At 40.3% G+C, this 12936-nt stretch overlaps 1 protein-coding gene across 21 annotated transcripts in view; it reads left to right on the top strand.

The window, feature by feature from the left end:
- Nucleotides 1-12936, top strand: part of mark3a (MAP/microtubule affinity-regulating kinase 3a) — a 46188-nt gene that overhangs the window by 15190 nt on the left and 18062 nt on the right. For 15 of the 21 annotated variants that reach the window (XR_003215243.1, XM_025900911.1, XM_025900909.1 and 12 more), the window contains exons 5-10: nt 1865-1930; nt 5355-5425; nt 6408-6464; nt 7948-8184; nt 8688-8828; nt 11347-11446. Coding sequence is in view for 20 of the 21 variants with exons in the window: in XM_025900911.1 (XP_025756696.1) it covers nt 1865-1930; nt 5355-5425; nt 6408-6464; nt 7948-8184; nt 8688-8828; nt 11347-11446 (672 nt within the window). In the remaining variant the exon portion in view is untranslated. The remainder of the gene's footprint in view (nt 1-1864; nt 1931-5354; nt 5426-6407; nt 6465-7947; nt 8185-8687; nt 8829-11346; nt 11447-12936) is intronic. The other 6 variants (XM_025900908.1, XM_003447786.5, XM_013272898.3 and 3 more) reach the window with 1 other exon arrangement.

The raw sequence follows: 12936 nt of genomic DNA, 5'->3' as shown, positions 1-12936 counted from the left end.
TTGACCTTTCTGTTGGTGGAAATGAAACAACAAGTTCCTGCTATGCATTTTGTCATTGCTTTAATTTCCCTTGTGGGATCAATAAAGTATCTAACTTAAACTTGTTAAACTTTTTACTTGTACATGAACTGAAACATCAAAGAAGTCAGGAGATTTTTGAGCAGATGAATTTGTAACATCCATGTAACAAGACATCTAAGAAACCTTTTTGGTAATAAGGTCGAAGCCTGCATTCTTGGCATTTTATAAAATGCTTGTGAAAGAGAAACTATAAAACAGGAAGCTGTCCCGGATGACAAACAGACTTTACTACCTTCATCTGTTGTTAACTGCCGGTAATTGAGGCTGAAACTGGAGGACCGTTCGTCCTGCTTTGTTTTGGAATCTGAGTATGATCGGTAAACAAGAGAGCGCACGCTGCTTTGAGCCATAACGAAGGCTGGAAACACTGAGTCGTCTGCGAGAGCCAAAAATGCCAACAAACGCCAAACCACAGCAACAACAAGGAACCTACATTACAAACAAACCTTAGCTGTGGAGCGCCTGAATATGGAATGTGTAGCCACAGGAAAGCTTTTGTGCTGAAATGAATAATTAATATTATATTTTATCTTCATGAATTATTCCAAAAAATGTAAGAAAAATATTTTATCCTCAGGTATTATAAAGCTTACCAAAAGTCCTAGTGATGATGACTTTATTTATATGTATGTTTTAGAGGAAATACAGATGTTGCCAGTGTAGCAGATGATTTTTAATGGGGGAAAATGTCATAAGTTTTTGGATTTAATTCCCCCCCCCCCCTTTCTCTCCTTTTTTCGTATTTCCCTCAACTCTGGTAATGTTTCTAGGCATGAAAGTGGACTTATATGTACTATGACCATATAAGTATATACTAGTAAAATCTGACAAATTTATTTGTCATAAAACAGATTAGAGAAGTCTGCCACGGTGCATTTTGTTCTTAAAATGTGAATTTCCTGTTTGTTCGGTTTGTGTTGTTGTTTTGTTTTGTTTTGTTTTGTTTTGTTTGCCCCCCCCCCCCCAAATGTCCTCTCTGCTTGAGTTCCTCTACAGCGAACTCTTGAGCGATCGTGGCTCAAGAGTTGGGAGTTCGCCTTGTAATCGGAAGGTTGCCGGTTCGAGTCCCGGCTTGGACAGTCTCGGTCGTTGTGTCCTTGGGCAAGACACTTCACCCGTTGCCTACTGGTGGTGGTCAGAGGGCCCGGTGGCGCCAGTGTTCGGCAGCCTCGCCTCTGTCAGTGCGCCCCAGGGTGGCTGTGGCTACTATGTAGCTTGCCATCACCAGTGTGTGAATGTGTGTGTGAATGGGTGGATGTCTGGATATGTAAAGCGCTTTGGGGTCCTTAGGGACTAGAAAGCGCTATATAAATACAGGCCATTTACCATTTACAAAAATATAATAGTAATTATCAGAGTGATAGTAAATGCTATCACCAGCCCATAAACTCTGTCTCCCCTCCCACATTCCCTTTGTTTTTCATCCTACCTTGTCTATATTTAGCAGTGCAGCTCTCAGCTGCTCATCACACAGTCCTTTATATCGGTGAGCTACTGCAGTAAAAGAAGGAGGGGAGGGAAAAAGAGGGAAAAAAAAGAATTTGGACTGTACAGTAAATACCGAGTGCTGCTCAGCTCAACTATGATGTGCTTACATGGTCATGACACACACAGTTCCACGTGACTTCACTTTTTCTTCAACTCACTCGGGGTGTGTGTTTGGAAACAATTTTTTCCGTGTTCATGAGCATGAATTCATTACTGCCTCTGTCTGGATCTCTCCCGTCTTTTGACATAATTGAATTTTATAATTCCTCTCTCTCTTTTTCTCTCCCTCCTGCAGTCAAGCTTTTTGAAGTTATTGAGACCGAGAGGACGCTCTACCTGGTAATGGAGTACGCCAGTGGAGGTGAGACACAGATACAGTCGTTAGTAAAGTATCTCCAACATGTCAAACTTGTGAATTATAACCGTTAGGATTGTAACAGTAGCTGTAAGTGCAACATTTGCTTCAAGAGTTTGGCTGCAGAAGTTCTTTTATGTTGCCGTGCTCGAACTCCTGGATGATATTTGCCTGAAGTCGAGGTTCTGTCTTGACAGCTGGCAGATGCTGCGTGGTTTTTATTTTGCACGACACTTTAACTCACAACATGGTGAAATGGAAATACCAGAACTTGCAAGTTCTGTGCTCACACTCTACGGTCCACTGGTCGCCATGTGGTGCTCACACTGAACACAAGCAACAAGCCCCCACTCACTTTGTCCACCGGCAATTCCAATAAAGTTTCGCTGAGATAGAGAAGAAAGTGTGAGGCCCTGTGACTCTTTGCTGTGTTTAAGCTGACGTTGCAGTTCTGGTTTTAATGGATTCTTTCAAGTTGATTACAACAACCGTAACAAACTCTTAATTTCTTTTATACTTCGAACTGGTCAGATTTGAACAAATCTTCAAAATGGAAGTAAATATGAACCATGTACTATTACACCCCTAGGCAGCCATTTAGTAAATATAATTATATAATAAAGCTTGGTTTTAAACAAATTTTATGGTTTTATAATTTCCTAGACCCCCATGAAAATCAAACCCCCCCCCAAAATAGTTAGAAAAACAACTCCACTAACAGCTGCTGCACTCAAGACCACATATAGTTGGTAGAAATCTGCTCTCTGTGCTGCTCCCAAGAATAATTTATTAACGCCAAATGTGATAAATGTGCATGTTAATAATTAATATATCTTTGGAGCAGCATATCATCTGCAAACTGCACTTGTACCTGAAAGGAAAAAAGGAACAAGATTACTTGTACAAAGAGCTCAACAACAGTTTTATACCATAGCCTGAGCTTTAACCTGCCTTCTGCAAGTATACTGTACTGTGCGAAAGTCTTGAACCCTCATTTATGTCTATATATTTTGCTTCCAAGCACTTTTTTTGTAATTTGTTTTAAAGGTGGTCTTGAGGAATAGTTCTCTAAGCTTTCTATAGGTCTTGTATTTTTAGCCTCTTTGTCACCAGCAGCCTGTCACCAAAACACTCTTTTGCTGAATCTATGACAAATGACAATCATAACACAGTTGGATCAGAATAAAATAGAGCTATCAGACAAATGTGGCATATCTCGGCATGGTGTGCATTGTGCCTTTTTTTTTTTTTTTTTTTTTTTTTTTTTTTTGTCATGAAAATGTATATAAAACACGGCGGAGGCTGTGTGATGATTTAGGGCTGCATTTCAGCCAGTGGTGTTAAAGATCTTGTAAAACTGATGTAATTCTGAATTCAGAAGAATACTGTCAGATTTTAATCCACCACATAGTGCCATCCGAAAAGCATCTGATTGGCAACGGCCTCGTTTTTTTTTTGTTTTTTGTTTTTTGTTTTTTGTTTTTTTTAGGATGACAGTGATCATAAACACTGCCAGTGCAGTAAAAGCACATCTGGATATAAAAACATACAGTGGGACACGATCAGTCATGGATTGGCCTCCCCAGAGCCAGAAAAGCAACATTATTGAAGAAGTGTGGCATGTTTCAGAGTTTAACATTTTGTCTTCTACTAAAGTAAACATTAGTTTGTCTGGTTTCAGTTGTTCACTTGATAAATGACTTTGTTGGAAAAGCATTCTTTAAAAGCCAAGACTAACTTCCTCTTACATCAGCTTCAGCTAAGACAACAGAAAAACAAGATCTATCAAGAAGAAAGGAGATTAAAATGTTTCTGTAGGTGAATTCGGGATTATAGTCTTGTTCACACGGGCAGCTGCCACAGTTCCTCTTGCCTTACTTTATCAAAGTCTCCGTCATACTACCTTTTAGGGCATGCAAACTGTCACTCAGAGCCTTGAAACAATCCTTCAATACATACTGTTGCGAACACTGATAACACCCAAATACATTTTCTGTGGGTGCCTTTGTCACAGGACAGCTGAGGGTTTCTCTCCCAGTCTGCTTGAGGCAGCTTGTGAAAGAGGTGTCAGTTGGTTGTCGGGTTTTGTGCTGCAGTAAATGAAGAGGAGTAAAGGGGAGCACGCAACAGCTACAATAAATTATGGCTACCCTCCAACTTGAGATATATGTAGCTGTAAGACCCCCAGCTTATTTCCACCAAAGGGTTTTCTCTTGGAAGTCTTCAGCTGGGGAAAATTTTCTTTTTCTGAATTCTCATTTCATGTCATGTCATGCCACATCTTTCCATCGATTGCTTGAGCTGTTCATTATTGGACTGCTGAGCTGAGCAGAGACGACAAATTGTGAAGACATGCTTGTTGGGGACCAAATCACATTATCACTGAGATGGGAACTCTGATCACTGGCCAATTGCATTAGCTCTTAATGACGTAAATCTAATACTTGTTTCAGTTCGTCATTGATTTTTCTCAGAAGTCAAGCAGGATCTTAAGGTGACCCTGTCAGGTTGCTTAAAGTGCAGCTTAACTAATGTTATCATGATAGAATACCTGCTTAGTGTCAGAATATTAGTGTTACCATTGGCAGTATGTTGGTGTGTGATGTTTTGATGTTTAAGAGCAGAAAATTCAGAGAAAAGTGATGGCAGAATTTAAGAAGCCTTACAGTCTTGTGCCTCAAATTCTTTAAGACAACAAAATTATAATTTTGTTCTCCATGCAGTTTTTATTAATGCGAACATTCATGTCTTTTGTGAATTTTCATGGTACTTTCCAATTTTGTTTCCGGAGCTCATCTTTATGTACAACATACGACATGCCATTTACCTCTGACATACAGAGTTTCAGCACGCTCATTCTGTCTTTAGCGGTTGAGTCAGAGAGCACTGACGAATTGATGCTTATAAGTACAGAATCGCACACTCTGGCCGCCTCTGCAGGTCAGCGCCGGGAGAGCAGAAGGGTTTTGAGGATTCAAGAGAAGTGGGGGAGGTTTGGTTTTTTTTTTTTTGGTTTTTTTTTCTTTCTTTCTCTTTCTCTTTTTCCTATCACCCGAGTATTTGCGTGCACATGCACACACCAGCAACTCGAGTTCAATTAACACACGAGGGAGTGTAGTCACGTTTCGGTTGTGCGTGTGGGCCGAGGGAAGGGTCTGCTGCTGTGGAGCTCAGCTCGGCGGCAGCTTTGTGCCTCCAGGAGAGGCTCAGTGTGGAGGAAGCTTTGCCGAGCTCAACTCAATATGGTCAAGAAACGCCCTCGAACCATGCACATGGGCGATGGCGCAGGCCAGCTGCGTACAAGTTATTTTTATCTGCAGATTTTTAGAAGCTGCAATTCACTTTATATTTCTCTACCTTCTTCGTATCTGTTTTCCTCACTGCTTATTCTCTACTTTTAGTGTTTTCCTCAATTTCTTCTCTTTTGCAGGAGAGGTGTTTGACTACCTGGTTGCACACGGAAGAATGAAGGAAAAAGAGGCCAGAGCTAAATTTAGACAGGTACCCAGCTTTCTCCCCCTGCAGTGTTCTGGTTTCACACCTCTGCTCCTGGCTGTGCTTCAGACAGGACGCTGTCCTCGGAGGACAGAAGCGTCTCTGTTGTGTTGAGACTGATGAGATGTCTAAACCGACTTCCTTCCCCATCACTTACCTCTTCATGACTGTCACAAACAAGCCATCGACTGTAGTGTGTAGTGCTAGGAAGCTGGTCCAAAACACCTGGCTGTTATGTATTCATGGTTAACACTCAGACCCTCTCTCTGTCTTTTTGCCCGTGTTGGTATTGGTTTAATTAGTTGTGAACGACAGTGATCTGGCATCATAAATGAAACAGCCTCTGGTGTCATCAGATTTTAGATTAAAACAATCTTAAATTGTGTAATGAGAAACAGTCCCTCGATAATCAGATCTAGCTGCAATTTCAGTTGAAGTTTATGTAACCCCCAGCCTGTTACCATTCTACTTTATGAACTGTTTGATAATGCTCATAAAAGTGACACAACCTTGATGCAATTTGAAAACATGCAAAAAAAACTGAGTTTGGTCTTTTTTGCCAGTGTTTAAGTTGTAAGCTCTGTGCATCTGAGTTGGTGGATATATTTAACATTTTGCATTTTGTAGTGTTGGTTTCTCTAAAATTCTGTGCAAATCTAAAAGCCTTAAAAATGAAGGAAACTTAAGATTCAAAAATTATAATTTTAAAAACTCCAGTAAGCTCTAAAATGTGTCACTCAAAGGAACTCCTTGTGCCCTGATACTAGTAATACTCGTACGTGCCTTACGAGTCAGACCAATGTACGACAGAGCTACTGCACAAACCTGTTTTCTCACCGCTCTGGTGTCGTCAGCCCCACCTTAGCTGAGTTGTATCTTTCCTGTTAGTTTCAACCACATCTCCTCCTACACCACATCCTTTATCGCAGTCTGAGAACACAACACCAGACATTTAACTAAAGCTGTACTTGTGTTTCTCTCGGCACAGATTGTATCAGCGGTGCAGTACTGCCACCAGAAGCACATTGTTCACAGAGACCTCAAGGTGAGTGGGTAAAAAATGCAAACGCAGCAAAAAAAAAAAGATCGAACTTGAATTTTGAGTATTTATCCAAAAGCCTTTATAGGTCACACTGTGGTGTGCATCATGCATCATTCACTTGAAAGTCATTAATTCAGATTAAAAGGGATAACTGTTATTAGTTTTTGTATCCAGCTGGCATTTGTATTGTATGTATTTCTACTTCAACTTGAAGTATTTGAGAAACTTGATCCCCATCTGAACTCCTCTTTCTGTCCTCAGAATCTTCACATTTAAGAAGCTGATATAATGTACATATTATATTAGGGTCAGATTTTAAAGAGTTTGCTGTCCATCATAAATTAAAGGTCACAACAGCACATGTTTTATGATTACCATCTTAACTCCCATGTTCCCACAGATGAATCCAACACACACACAGCTAGTGAGGCTCATTTTTTCCTTTTTCCGACAGTGTCCTTGGCCACTATGGCCACCATGAAGCAAATCTTTGCACCATAGAGGTGGGAGGAGTGTTAAAAAAAAAGAAAAAGTAGGTGGCCCTATAAATTGTCTACATGTTCTCCCGCCTCTTCTGTTTCACAGCCGTGATGCTCTCCATTTTAGTTCTCCAACTATAAATATTGATGCCTCTGTATTTTTATCTCGGCATCAGTGGGAGTCGCTAAGAGAAGAGAGGCCCATGTATCTGCTCTGCCAGCAGCTGCACATCCAAAGTGTTTCCTCTGCAAAGCTTCATCAATGATCAATGAGTAGGGAGATGACAGAGCAGCACAGAGCAGTCTGTTCGGTCTGCTCAGCGCGCATCCAAATGTCACACTCGATGTAGAAGAGGTATACAAGCGACATTTTAACCAAACACTGTCCCTCAGGCTTGTAGGCCATTTTGTGCCTCTGAGGAATTCTGGGCTTTTCGTGGCTTCAGCAGCAACACCTGCTGAGATTTTGACGGTCAGACATGTTGTGATGAGTGCTGTTTGCATGCAGCTGAAAGCCTCTCACGATGTCAGTTCAGTGTTTCAGCTGGAAGGATGAGTCCTCTGTGTACTCATCTCAGCTTTCTAATTAGTCTTTCGCCTACAGCTACATGTCAGCAAAGAGCAGATGGCTGGGTTGAAATCTTCATTCATTCACAAAGGAGACATTATGTGTTTTTAAAGTCTTATAATCCTGGATTTTTGGACTAATAAATAAATAAATAGATTTTGATTTTTGGCACTTTTCTTGACACTTTATGGACAAAATCATTAATCAAGCGATGGCAGAAAAAGTGCTTGCCATGTTTGGCTTTGTCTGAAAAATAATCATTAATCAAGTCTATCAATAATATCATCAAAAACAAATTTCATGCTGCTGAATGACAGCAATACAGAAGAAATAATTATTTAAACATTTTGGCCTTCATGTGGCTGCCTCTCCAACACTGATGACCACTGTGAATGGGCTCAGCAGATTGCCTAAAAGTTACTGGTGTGTCTGTTCAAAGGCTGAGAACCTGCTCCTCGACGCAGACATGAATATCAAGATTGCAGATTTCGGCTTCAGCAACGAGTTCACTCTGGGCAACAAGCTGGATACGTTTTGCGGCTCTCCGCCGTACGCAGCACCAGAGCTTTTCCAGGGAAAGAAGTACGACGGGCCAGAGGTGGACGTTTGGAGTCTGGGGGTGATACTGTACACGCTGGTCAGCGGCTCGCTGCCCTTTGACGGACAGAATCTTAAGGTAGCGTGTGGATGACATGATGCTGCAGCTTCTTTCTCATAGCAGAAAGAGAGAGATGATGCTCTTTCTCCATATTTTCTAAAAATAAAAAGTGACTACCTTAATATATTGGATCCTAGGTTACACAATACAAGATGTTTTTACATTTAGCAATCCTCTCAATTAGAGCAACTGAGAAAGCGATAATAAAAATAATCATAGTTTTCATTTAAATGCAGTCAGTACTTTTCAAAAATTAGGAAATTTGGCCAACACCAAAATCAAAAAGCTGCCCTTTCTTATTAACACAGTAATGGTCAGATTATATATAACTGTAGGTACTGGCTAGTGTTACATGTACCATGGGTTTTTATGGTGCATATGGTGCAAATCCTATGGAAGCAGTGTCCAGGTTCTCTTAAATGATTAAAGTAAAGCTTATGCAATGTTACAGTCTACAACCCAGCGCCTACATTTCTTCTAGCAATGATCTGAGATCAGTCCGTTCATCCTTCTCTCTGCAGGAGCTGCGGGAGCGTGTGCTCAGAGGGAAGTACCGCATCCCTTTCTACATGTCCACAGACTGCGAGAACCTCCTCAAACGTTTCCTGGTGCTCAACCCGGCCAAGCGGGGTACTCTCGAGGTGAGGGTGGACGCAGAAAATGTAAATATACCTCTTAGTTCTTAACGCACTCCCAGAGCACGTCTGCACCATTGGAGAATGCCATCCATCCTCAACCCCTCCTCTCAGTCCCTGCATCTCCCCACTGCATCATCTCCTCTGACGCCGACGGCGTCCTGTTTTGTGCGTGTGTGCCCGGCCCACACTCTACTCCTCCTCTTATGATGTTGTAACCATGAATAATGCATCAACGTTTTTGTGTTTGTGTCAAAATTGTCTTGTGATCACTTCTCTGCCTTCATTTGTGCCTCGAGTATACATCAGTTTTCAAGAGGGTGCATATAACCTACTTATTTGAGTCTGCGTCATTATGAGCAGAAAGTACAGCTGCGTTTAGTGTATTTTATGTATCTCCCGGTTTAAGCAAGATCAAAATGTGCAGTGGTTGCATTTACAGATATTAAGGCGCTTAGATCAGCTATTACAAATGTTTGTGCCACGAAAAAACTTCATTTCGCTTTGAGTAGAAACAGCACACAGTCCTTACGAGTACATTTCATTTTGCTTTAAATTAACAGGAACTTTACTGATAACAGATGGATTGTTTTCAGCAAATCTGGTGTCCAGAAATGTGCTCACACCTAAAATCCATCGAGCATCATGGGTGTGAGGATTAGCTGGTTAATAGATGACAGTATGTGAGATATCTTTGGCTTTTAATCAGCACATTATTCTTAAGTGAACATAGTTAAGTTAGTTCAAAACTCTGCTGTTAGCAAAATATAGTATGAAATTGCCCTTTTGACTGTAAATGACTTTTATTACATTGTTTTTGTAATTGTGCATTGCCCTGTGAGCAGCATAATGTTGTTTGGTCAAATATTTGAATCCAAGAAATCCTCCAGTTATTGTTAAGGAAACATTTGTGCTTTTTGTCACAGTATTAAATAATAGATGATCAGCAAAAATCAACAAAACTGTAAATGCAAACATGTTAAAAAAAAACATTCATGTATAAGTAGAAATGTGTCCGTAGCACATTTCAAAGTTCCAGCAGAAGTAGGAGGACAACGAAACGCTGTATTGTACGATCATACTTCAGCATGTTCTCTGATAAGCCAAATGAAATTTTGACCTCTTAACCAAAACCATTAAAGGTCATTATGTGTCCTCAGAGTCCACATACTAAGTTAAATATTACTGGACAAAAATAAATCAGTTTTCAAAGTTTGACAGAAAATGGCGGAAATACCGGGACTTTGTTTTTCCGTCGGAACATCTGCGGTGGTTGGAATAATCCAAGTGTTAAATGCAAGAGGAAGAGAGGACGGAGAGAATTGTTCCACAGATCAATGTGTGAATGATCATCTTTTAGCTGTTCACACTCGGCAGTAAATCATTCACACAAAGAAAAATCGTTCTTTTCACAATTATTTTTGGCACGTAAGCTCTGAACTTGCTATTTAATCTCAGAGCTGATTTTCGCCTTTCATTTCAAGGAAATGGCTTTATTGCATTTTGCTGAATTCTTTAGAGCAGACAGTACATGAATTAAAATAAATAGTGCTGGCTCGAATGTCGGGGTCACATCTGTTGGCGTTTGATGCCACACGATTGACCTGGATTATGGCAGCCACAGCAGAGCGTGATAATTAGTTTGGCTCTGTCCTCATTAAAACCCCAGGGAGCAATTGATCAGCTGACGATTGATTAGCGAAATAAAATAAAGGTGCAAATAAATGTGATGGAGCACAGTTCAATGTGTAGTGTTTCTGGGAAAGGACTGAATTGTAATTAAACCTGAGTGGAATGCCTCATGCACTCTACTTACTGTTTGATCTGTTATTACAGTGGATGTTAAATGCATTGTTAGAAATATAAATCCATCAAGTTTAGACTTGAACTAAAATTTCATTTGAATATTGTTAAACTGTAATATCTGTCCACACCAGTTATGTTGGACTAAGCCTTTTCTGATAACACCAGAGAATATTTGAAGATGCACCTTAAGAGCTACTAAAGGTGTAACCTCATGAGCTGTGGTGCCCCCTCACTATGTTGATTTGCTTCACTTTTTTTTTTTTTTCTTTTAAGCTGAGAGAAAGGTTATCATAGAACTACGTAGCAATTTCAGTGGGAGTGACTTCCTCAGTCTCAGCTGACTGCAGGTTTCTACAACCTTATAAACAGTACATTTGCATAATGACTGAAACTAGCACCACTGACTAACAATGGACTGTGGCCTCACAGCCCATTGTTCGCCAGTTTCTCCCATTGCAAACCCCATGTCCAGATGAATAGATCACCTTTTTTGGGATTTCCTTACCTGGAGGGATTGAGCTACTCTCAAAAGTTTCAAACTGTTAGTTTCTCACAGTTTATTCAGGTTTGCTGTTTTGCCTACAAAACCCTGTAAACTTCTGTGCTGGGAAAAAAGAAAATGCCACTTTTCGTTCGGTGGTATGCATGTGTGCCGTCGGCGTTTGTTTTTGGGGTTTTTTTGTTTCTCTTACATATGTGTAGCCACATCTGTTCTAATTGTCTGTCTTTATTTTTACAGCAAATTATGAAGGATCGATGGATCAATGCAGGATTTGATGATGACGAGCTCAAACCTTACACTGAACCAGAGCTGGACATCACAGATCAGAAGAGAATAGGTAAGGCTGATGTTACTATTAATATCGTAACTGCTTTTTTGTTTGTTTGGTTTTTTCCCTTTTGAAGGATAGATTGCTTCATCATTGAAGTTCTTTTTAAGTCAGTTTTCTGACTTTCAGCCCTGTCACATACACTGTTCTATAATCAAAAGAAAAAGTACACACCCCCCCCTTCTCCATTATTACTGTAAAAGCTCAGTTGGTAATTTTTGTCAGTAGTGAGAAGACGTGAGATGTCGAACGTTAGTGGGGTTACGGCTCCACAGTGCAGAGGCAGTCTCATTATTTCAGTGCTGAAGAGCTTGAAAAGGAAAAAAGATGAAACGTGACGATGAATAAATAAATTCGAGCAGCGCTGCTGCATGCAGAGAAGAAAACTAGAGAAGCCTCCCCATCATGCCCTGGATGAAAGCTTACATAACTGCAGCTGGGGTCGGCCGTTGGTGCACATGTGTCGGTGCGAACTCCCAATCACCCAGGAAAACGGGGGAAAAAAAAGATGGAGGAGGGGAGAGAATGAGGTCTTGAAGTTGCTGACTAATCTCTGGATTCTAAACAATGCCTGCAAAAGTTTACCTTAAATTATTACTGAAGGAAAACAATGCATTGTGGAGCAGATGCTGTCTTACACAGGAAGAGACTTTGAATTTTCAGTGTGGATGACATCTAATTTATCTAAAGGCTTCAGCAGCACAAGGGCCAGTAGAGAGAGAATTTATTTTCTTAACACCAGGAAACACTGTGAACAGGCCAGTTTAAAGGTGAAACTATTCGCTGATCAACTTAAAGGAAATCCTCAACCTTGAAGGCCAAAATCTTCTGTTATATCAATTATGAATTCAATAATTTATTTATTGGGGTAAGGGATGGGTGCACTATTGGGATAAACATTTTTCACCATTTAGTTTTTAATTGTCTGATTTTATGTGATGCGTGTAAGGAAATGGTAGGCCTGGAGGACGTTCTCCTACATTCTTCCACAGTAACATGAGTCTTGATATTTTTAGTTTTGATTCATGCCAGCTGCATAGATGAACGAATGCATATGTGGCTTTAAACCTGATCACATAAGAATTACATGCCTCTCTAGATTTTTTTTCTGTGCTTGTAGTACACTGTGTTGATTAACTGTGAAAAGCAATGAGCTCACAGTGGGAATTATTTAGGGGAGAAAAGGAAAAACAAAATCTATCACTGACATCGTGATCAGCTCATAGCTAAATATCAGGAGGCAACCAAGGCTGTCTTATTCCTTTAAAGGTTCTGGTGTATCTGAATATAGCCACACAGAACTTTTACATAACTGACCTAACCTGTGTAGCCTATGTCAGAATGACTAAAAAAAGGTAACGTTAACAGATGAATAAAGCCAGTAATGTTACATAATTCAAGCCGAGAAAGTAATCCTTTTTTTTTTTTTCTTAGGTAGGGTGTTACCAGATAAGTGTTAAAATGTCCTTTCCTCTTTCAGCTATGAGCATTTTGTCAAA

Source organism: Oreochromis niloticus, linkage group LG19 (genome assembly GCF_001858045.2).
Source record: "Oreochromis niloticus isolate F11D_XX linkage group LG19, O_niloticus_UMD_NMBU, whole genome shotgun sequence".
Classification (NCBI taxonomy): Eukaryota; Metazoa; Chordata; class Actinopteri; order Cichliformes; family Cichlidae; genus Oreochromis; species Oreochromis niloticus.
The sequence above is the reverse complement of the archived record's forward strand: the minus strand, read 5'-3'. Positions and strand labels throughout refer to the sequence as shown.